General features: G+C 42.9%; 1 protein-coding gene across 1 annotated transcript; it reads right to left on the reverse strand.

The window, feature by feature from the left end:
• Positions 1-8,193: 8,193 nt before the first annotated feature.
• LOC308507630 (SNW domain-containing protein 1-like) lies at positions 8,194-9,298 on the reverse strand (the record flags this gene model as incomplete). The annotated part of the gene is given in 2 exon segments (XM_081072828.1): positions 8,194-9,042; positions 9,044-9,298. Coding segments are annotated over 2 exon segments (1,104 nt in total), but the record flags the coding sequence as incomplete, so codon positions are not given.
• Between the last annotated feature and the right edge of the window lie 208 nt (positions 9,299-9,506).

A 9,506-nucleotide genomic window follows, 5' to 3' on the forward strand; every position in this document is an offset into this window, starting at 1 on the left:
CGTTGTAGGCAGAATTGTGTGTATCTGTGGTTCTCTCTTCAGAGCTTTGTGAGTCTGGGTAAGGTCCTTAACTTCTCTGTCCCTAATGCCCAATGGAATAATAGCATACAGAATAGAAAACAATTAGAACAGCACCTGGCAGAGAGCACAGTCTAAAGTCTTTCCTATTTACTTATCACACTTATAAGCAGCTGCCTTTTTGCCCTTCTTACTACGTAGATACTGTACTGAATGAGGATGAGTGAACCTTAGTCTTTTTCTCCTCCCGAGATTCCCAGTCTGATGGGGGAGAGGCCAGAAGCAAACAGGTGAACCAGAGGTAGGAAGCTGGAGTCAGAACCTGAGAGGAGAGTCCTCAGTTGTTCCATCAGCTTCTTTCTATTTCCCCAGAAAGGAAGGAAATCCTGTACCCTCCCCGTGTGCGCCGCTGGAAAGGTGCATTTCAAAGGGAGGTGGCCAGGAGCCCCAACCTGGGAGCGCCTTCCGCCCCCTCCAGTCTGCCATTAGCATTCTGTTTTTCCTAGACCTCCCCGCCCTCCCGCCCCCCACTGGGATTCTGCCGTTCCGGCAGGTTACTTGTCAAAGAAAGAAAATAGGGTGTTTAGCTCAGGTTTTATTCTTGATTAAACACTAGACGACGATGGAGTTAAGTGCCTAGTCGGAAGCTCCCGCAGGGCTCTCGCTCCGGGAGAAGGGACCCTGACCTGGGAATCCCGAAAAGGACGCCTCTGCGGGCCTCAGTGGCGGCATCTGCAAATTGACTGGACTAGGGCAGAGCAAGACCAGCTATAAAGGGATGCTGTTCAGGAAAGTCTGGAAGAGGCCCCCAAGTCCAGGTCTCCCTGGGCTGCTTAACCACTCCGCAGGGGCCCATCTTCCCCAGATTATGAGAGGCCCACAGGAAAAGAGTCTCTATGGGGAGCAAAGAACAGCTGGGATCATTGCTCCATCCAAGTGGGGCTGATTTGTCAAGAATAGAGCTTATCCTGGAATCCACAGCCCAAGAAGGGATATAATAAAAGAAACAGATTATAGGCCAGACTCTTTGCTTTACGTGTACAACCTTTTTAAATCAGTGCCCTAAAATGTTATCATCCCATTTTACAGAAGAGTAAAGTGATGTAGGATAGGTGAAGGCCCTTGTCCAAGGGCACAAGCTAAAATGGTAGGTAACCCTGGAATTTGAATCCTGGCGGTCAGAGCTGCGGGACTGCGGGTGATGAGGTTAAGTATGTGTGAATAGGGCGGAGCGTGTGGTTTTCCTTGAGGAGGAAGGCTCCCAGGTTGGCACTGGAACAGGAACCCTCTAAAATGGTTTAGGAGGAAGGGAGTGATGTCGGTGTCCCTCTGTAGCTGCTCTAACTTTAGAATGAGTCTCTCTGGAGGCTGCTGGGCTCCATAACTCCACCCTAAATCTCAAGTCTGGGTTCAAGTTGGTCATTTTTGCTTGGGATAACCATAGCAGTGTGTGTGTGTGGGGGGGGGGGGGGGACTTTTCTTCACAAGGTAGGCTTGGGCCAAGCCCTTAAGCCACAATATCCCATTTAAACCCTCATCACCACCTCCCAGAGGTAGGTACTTTTATCACCCCCATTTTACAGATAAGGAAACCGAGTCTGGGAGAGGTAAACTTGCCTGAGGGTATATAATTTGAAAGTGGAAGGTCCCAGCAGACCTGGAAGCTGGGGAGGTGGCTCTCTCTCCCTGGAACTTTGAAACCTTTAATAGAAAACTGAGGTCTCCCGGCTTCCGAGCTTCTATAGAGGGAAGGTGAGCAGAGGCGAAGCAATAACCTCCCGCTGCCTGCCGATTTTCCTTTTCTCTTGCTGTCTTCCGCGCCTGTCCACGCGCTCCAGGGCCGGGTTTAGGGGGACGCTAGGGGCTCTTTTCGACTGTCTGGCAGGTGCTGCAAGCTTTTGAATTGCGGACGGGCGGGGACGCCAGAACGTGCCTAGGATCTCTCCCTTCTACGCGTGCGGCCCCCTGCGGCCTCCCTAACCCCACAACCCGTAGCCTTGGGACCAGGCTCTTGCCATCAGAGAAGACAATTCCTCTTCTAGTGAGTCTTCTGGTAAGACTCTTCTAGTGAGTCTCATAGGGCTCCCAGCGCCTGGCGAATGCCCCCATCATGACGCATAATTGTTCCCACCCACGACCTGGTAGGAGGCCTGAGCAAAAAATGTCAATACCAGGCGTCTGGATCCCAGGCGTCTGCCCGGCAGCCAGCAACTCGGGTCGTGGGTTCCGGCGTCGCCCCGCCCGGCGCGGCTTAGAACTCCATCCAAATGCACTCGTGTAGTCCGACGCCTCAGTTTCCCTCGGTCCTGTTCGTCACAACATCTCAGTTGTCTTCAGTGAAAAGATATTGGCGTGTCCCACATAATTCGTCTGGTCCTCCCTCTTTGTCCTTTTCACGCCGCAAGTCTGTCTTTCTGTACTTTATTTAGGTCAGCCTCGAACACCTAACTTAGACTTTGACTCCACCAGCCAGAGACATGTGTCTTATACAGCATTTTGTTTGGTTTTAAATATAATGATGTATAATAAATGTATCTTTCACAATAGAATATATTACATATAACACCATGCAATATACATATAAAACCAGTATATACTTTAAAACATACTTGCATAAGGCTTAAAAAAAAAAAAAAACCTAAAAAAGTCGCCAGGTTGCAACGTCTCGCGCCTCAGCCAGATAGCAACCACGATTAATTTCTCGTATTTCCGGGACTTATTATTATATGTTTGCACCAGCATGTTTGCACCTGAATTTCTCCTTATCTGTCCTCCACCCATCTGCATGCTGTTACACACACTGTTCAACACCTCGCTTTTTTCAACTAAAATACATACTGAAGTTAGTTTTTGAAGCCTTCGGAGTTTTTGCTGGCTCAGCACATGGGGTGGGGGGCGGTCAGGTGGGGGAGCACAATTGGCGGGAAACGCTTACATAGATTATAGCGGTGCTTTGGGGGCTTTCCTAGCAGCTGCGCCGCGGTCCTCTCCGAGGCTGGCTGCCCGCTGTTCTGCGCCTCGGGAAGTGCGCGGCGGGAGGAGAGGTTTGCGCCGCCGAAGGCGCAGCGCCCCCTTGCTCCACGCACGGGGAACCCCGCCTGGGCCTCCCTGTGGGAATTTTCCTTTCTTTGAGATCCCTCATTGTTTGTCCTGGGAGACCCCATTAGCGGGTAAACAAGCTCTCGGACCCTGCACTGTGCTCCTGGGGCGTGTGGGTGGGGGCGCAATCTGCTAGACAGTCCGGTTGCCGATCAAAGCGGAGGACCTGGAGGGGACAGTCAGCTCCATTAACATCTCTCTAGGCTTCGAAGCTAGGGGCGGGGATGAGGTTGGGCATAGAGAGCCAGGAATCATGGGCTGCAAACGGCCCAAGGAGTGACCCATCCTGAAATATTTCCTGAATTCCCTTCAGCCCCAATGGCAACTCTTGAAGAACCGGAAGCTATCTGGTTACTCTTCTTAGAAGTCTTGCTATGAGGGTCAGGTCATAGTAGGGTGCGGGGTGCTGGAATACAGGACCCACGATGTTGATAAGGATAAAATTCCACGTCTTGGGGAACTGGTGGAAGATACAGGCAACAAGTCATCAATTGAGAGAATATCAGAAAGATCAAACAGGGTAATGAAATGGTTCCCAATCTTGGCTACATGTTGGAATCTCCTGGGAAGGTTTTTTTTTTTTTTTAATTTTTATTTATTTTAAGTGTGTTTTTCCAGGAGCCATCAGCTCCAAGTCAAATAGTTGTTTCAATCTAGTTGTGTAGGCCAGCTCACACTGGCCCATGCTGGGATGGAACTTGCAAGCCTGGTGTTACCAGCATCAGGCTCTAACCAACTGAGCTAACCTGCTGCATTCTGGGAAGTTCTTAAAAATGCTGATGCCCAGGTAGTGCCCTGGAACAACTGAAACAGAATTTTTGAGAGTGAGAACCAGGCATTAGTATTACTTAAAAACCTCCAGATCATTCCCATATGCAGCAAAGTTGGAGAACCATTGGGCTTAGGGGCTTGGGGTTTGATGGAGGTCTTTCTGAAGAACTGACATTTGAGTTCAGGTGGAAATGCGGAGGTGGTAGGCAGGAGAAGACCTGAGGGAACACCCTGTGCCCAGGTCCTATGTCTGCTGGTGCTCTGGGAGTGGCAGGGGAGAAGGAAGAAAGGCATTTTAACAGCAGAAGGAAGCAAGTGATTGCTGAACAGCTGGCCACAGTGTTATGCATTCCCAGGAAGTCTTTCAATTGCCCAATTCCTAAGGAAGCTTTTAAAGATAACTGGAAAATAACTAGTTTAAAACGATTGATTTTTAAACATAACTTAAAAATCATATCGTGCATGGGAGAAATTTTAAAATAGAATAATGCTGGAAAGCTTCTAATAGCAACTTCATGAGGTATTTCATGAGGACATTTCATCAAATCTAGAATGCCATCTATTAACATGCCCCATTATTTAGTTTTCCACTAAGGAAAACAAAAGGCTGCCTCCTAAAATTTTAATTTTTTGTGCTTATAGAAAGAACTGCTTATTTAGACAATGTGTTATTTCATATTTCACGCATACACACATAAAAAGAAAATAAACTGTATGCACAAGCAATGACAACTACGTCACGACTACTGCCTGATTAGAAGACACTATTGATTGTAGAATGCATCTGGATTTCCAGAAACTAAAAGGTGTGTCATAGAATTAATGCCAGCACGTGTCATGTAAGAGGTTGCTACGCTCAATGATGTAAACATTTTAGCTCATTTAATCCATACAACAACTATATGAGGTTGAAACTATTATTTATTAACATTTTACAAATGAGAAAACTGAGGCATGGAAAGGTAAGTTACTTTAAGTCAGGCCACTACCAAGTTGCAGAGATAGGATATAACCCATTATGGGCTTAATTACCACACTAAGTTGAGAAAAGATTCCAGTTGAGTCAACAGACCCAAAAGGGTTAAAAGGACTGTATAGGGGTGAGACAGGAGAGTGAGGACTTGAGAGCTCAGTTAAGTGGGAGGTAGGGATGTCCATTTCAGTTGGACCTTAGTTTTGTAACCGTTTGGGGGTAGAAAAGGATCAGGTGGTAAAACAATATTGTACAGCCAAGAACATTCATGTCATCCATTGAAGGAACTTACCATAAGGAAATATCTGCATATTTCAGACCACATATTTTTTTTTCAGTAAACCTTTTTAAGGAATTGAAGTACAGTACATACAGAAAGGCACACACACCCTAAATGCACAGCTCAATAAGTTTTCCCAAACTGAACACACTTGTATAACCAGCATTCATGCTGAGAAATACAGAATTGCTTGAACCCCCCCACACCCCCCTTCTGGTCACTGCCTCCCACAAGGTGACCACAATTTTGACTTTTATCACCACTGATAAGCTTACCCAATTTTTGAATTTTACATAAATGGAAGCTTACAGTGTGATTTTTGTATTTGGCTTCTTTCATTCAACTTCTTTGGAGCATTTTCTCATGTTGTTGTGTGTAATTGCATTTGTTCATTCTGCTTGCTGTGTAATATTCCATCATGTGAATACATAATTTATTCATTCTATATGCTGGAGACATTTGAGTTGTTTCCAGTTTGGGTTATTATGGATAGTGCTGATATAAATACTCTTCAACGTGTCCTTTGGTGGATATCTGTATTGCATTTCTGTCAGGCCTATACACACAGGAATGAGATTGCTGGGTCAGAGTTCAGACTATATATTTTTAAACAAAATTAGTAACATTTTAGAATTTTGGGCTATTTAAGCATGGCGTCTTATACTCCTTGAACTTAATTGCAACAATGTTTGGAAGTATTAAGGGAAGGGATATTATGGAAAGCAGGAAAAGATGAAAAGATCTGATATGCTCTAGTATTAAAGCACTAAATGCTTATGAATGCTTACATTTCTTCTACAAATTGTTGAACAGCCATAGGTAAGTGTGTTTTATAGAGCAGACAGGGATTGAGGAATACTCAGAATGCTAGAGGGAACCACTTGCTTTACTTTCATTTTATATATTTGTGACTTTGTAACAATTGCCTAGGTTGAAAATTTCTAGCATGTAAAGGTGGGGTTACTGATACCAGTAAATTCTCAAGTCTAGATATTTCTTTTTAAAAAAATAATAATAAAGGAAGAATTCCCCCCACCCGGTAGTATATTATCTTTTCTAAAAGTAAGAGTGAGAAAACAAACAAACAAACAAAAAACCAGCAACAAAACAACCAAACACCTGCCCAAACACTCATAACCCAGCTTCCAAGTAATAACCACTCTTAGCGTTTGGTGGTTGTAGGGGCGTCTACCTGGTGTCCATCTCACCCCATTTTTTTTCTCCTAAAAGAATTCCTATTTTATCCAGGCATTCATTCCTCCCCACATGACAAAGGGAAAAGCGATCCCAGACCTAGTACTACGGGAGAGCTTCTTTAGTCTAAGTCAATCAGTGTATGTTTCCACGGAACTTGGGATTGGTCCAGACTAAATAGGATGACTTGGAGTCCATTTTTGTCAGAGAGGTTTGTTTTTTTTTCCTTTCACAGTCCTACTTAAATAGAAAAAGAAAGCAAGTAGCCTGATTGCCATGGCACCATCTTGGGACGAAGAGGGGAATCTCTTTAGGGGAACCCAGTGCTGAAGTAACAGATGAGGGAGGCGAAGAATTTGGATCCTTGATAACTTCTTTGAGATGTACTACCTTCTGAAGTAATAATTAGCTTAATGTTTAAGCTAATTTGAATCAACACCCTAACTTTAAAATTGTGTATCTTTCCAAATAAGCTTGGATATAATGTTACACAATTAAATATGTAAATATACAAACAATTCCATCGTTCCTGTTATCAGTAACACCATAATAAACATCCTTCCATAAACATCTTTACATATATGTTCTACTATTTCCTTAGAATAAATACCTAGTATTGGTACAGTTTGATTGAAATATATTTGTATAAAACTTTGGCACATGTTAATAGACAGTCTTTTGTACCAACTTGCACTCCCAATAAAAATGATTAAGAGCATCTACCGGGGTGCCAAAAAAATGTATACACATAACTTGTATTCATCTTTTGTTATCGGTATATATTGAGTATTACAATTTTAATACAGTTCTTTCCTTTCTTAAAATGTGTATACATTTTTTGACACCCTCTGTATTTCTTATCCTCACCAACACCAAGTATTACTAATTCTTCCAGTCTTTGTCCTTCTGGTAGGGAGTAGGTTCTATCTTAAGAAACCATTTTATTTATTCGTCTATAAGAAGCAACTCCTCATTCATTCAAAATTAATGATAAGGTTCCAGCCATTCTTCAGATTGCATTTCTAATTCTAGTTCTCTTGCTATTTCAACCACATCGGCAATTACTTCCTCCACTGAAGTCATCCATGAGGGTGGGAATCAACTTCTTCCAAACTCCTATTAATCTTGATATTTTGACCTTTTCCCATGAATCACAAATGTTCTTAATGGTATCGAGAATGGTGAATCCTTTCCAGAACATTTGCAATTTACTTTGCCAAGATCTGTCAGAGGAATCACTGCCATGTTGCCCCGAAAATAAGACCTAGCCAAACAGTCAGCTCTAATACATCTTTTGGAGCAAAAATTAAGATAAGACCTGGTATTATATTATATTATATTATATTATATTATTTTATTTTAAAGACCCAGTCTTACATTATACTAAAATAAGACCAGGTCTCATATTAATTTTTGCTCCAAAAGATGCATTAGAGCTGATTGTCTGGCTAGGTCTCATTTTCGGGGTAACACAGTATCTATGGCAACTATAACCCCATGAAATGTATTTCTTTCTTTTTTTTTATTATTTTTAATTAGCAGTCATTCTTACACAAAGTCTTAACCCCAAATTACTAAGATCACACAAAAGGAAGTGGTCTTAATTTCACGTGTGGGGTAGTATGTTCTATAAATGCCAAGAGGTGGGAGAAGCAGAAACACAACCCACTCTTTAAAAAAAACTAAATAATTCAAAGTAGAATGATTCATCCCCCTTTTTCTCCCATAAGAAAAAGTTGCACTGGGGTCTGACACCCAGATTTGGTTTTTATCCTGGCCATTTAGAAAGTGTTCCCCCACATGACCTGCATCGTTATGGTTATGGATAATAGTCCATTCACTTTGAAGAGAGAAATGTCTACTCCTTCCTCCTCTTCTTGCCTTCATGCTCATGTTCCTTGGGGCGGCTGCTATCTGAGGGTCTTTTGGAGCCACTGTGCTGTTTGGCTTCTTCCAAAAACTTGTCCAAACCAAAAGGATCTTCCTCAAACTGAACTGGTCCTTCCCGACCTCTTTGCCTATGGTCTGAACCAGAAAACTGCTTTTCGGGAACAAATCTGTTGGTCTTTATTCTGGCTTCTAGGTCATCACCATATATGTCCTTGTCCAGATTTTTACTGGGCCTGTAAATATTCTGGGCCATGTCTTTACCACCTCTCCAGGCTTGATCATAAACATTGTAAATTTCATCTTCTCCACCTGCAAAACCACTGTCCATACCCTTGGATTGGTTGAAGAGCCTCTGATCATACTGAACTTCATTGGAAGTCCGAGAATTGGGCACACCAAGAGCAATCACCTCACTGATATCTCGATTTTCATTTCTCTGTAGTTTCGACCTCTTATCAGAAGCTGCCCTGGAAAGATTCCGGTCATGCTGTCTCTCTTTTCGCCTGTCATGCCGGATTTCATCCCTGTCACGTGCCTCCCCATCCTCTTTTTCCACATGGGTTTTGATCACAGTTCTTCTTTCCCTGGCTTTCTGGGCCATTTCTCTAAGTTTCTCTTCATGCTTCTCCTTTTCTTTTTGAGCCATCTTTCTCTCTATTTGAGCACGCATTTCCACAGCTTCACAAGCCTCCCGATCAGCAATGTAGAGGGCTTCAGCCAATTTGGCAAAATTTTCATTGATGTGAACTGTCTGCAGTCCTCTTCCATCAGCAGCCAGATGTTTGTCTAATGGAATTGTATAACCCTTTGCATTTTTTCCAGTTTGAAATACAAGGAGGAATCTCCCACTCTTTTTGTTCCTTCACAGTCATCTTTCGGCTAGGAGAATGCATGACAGGTACAGGAGGAGAAGGTGGTCCTCGGGGTATTTTCTTATTAATCTTAAACCTTGGAGGCTCCATTGGATCTTCCTGCATTTCCACCATCCGAATAACCCTCTGGTTTGCTCCAGAGTTGAAAGCCACTCCTTGTTGAAATGGTGTGTATTGGATATACTGAGCAGGAGCCAGTTTATTTTATATTCACTGTATTATTAAATTGATTGTTCAAAAATGTGATTATTCATTTCACAGTTTTACAATAATTTGCTATTAAAATAATGTCAAAATTAAATATGTCTACACATAGATTTTCTAATGTCTGGGGGTTTTAGTTCAGTTTGCCTCACTTGAACAACTCTCTCTCTCTTTTTTTCTTCTTTTTTGTTTTTCCCCTTTTTTT

The sequence above is a fragment of the Rhinolophus hipposideros genome (genome assembly GCF_964194185.1).
Source record: "Rhinolophus hipposideros genome assembly, chromosome: 14".
In the NCBI taxonomy this organism is placed as follows: domain Eukaryota; kingdom Metazoa; phylum Chordata; class Mammalia; order Chiroptera; family Rhinolophidae; genus Rhinolophus; species Rhinolophus hipposideros.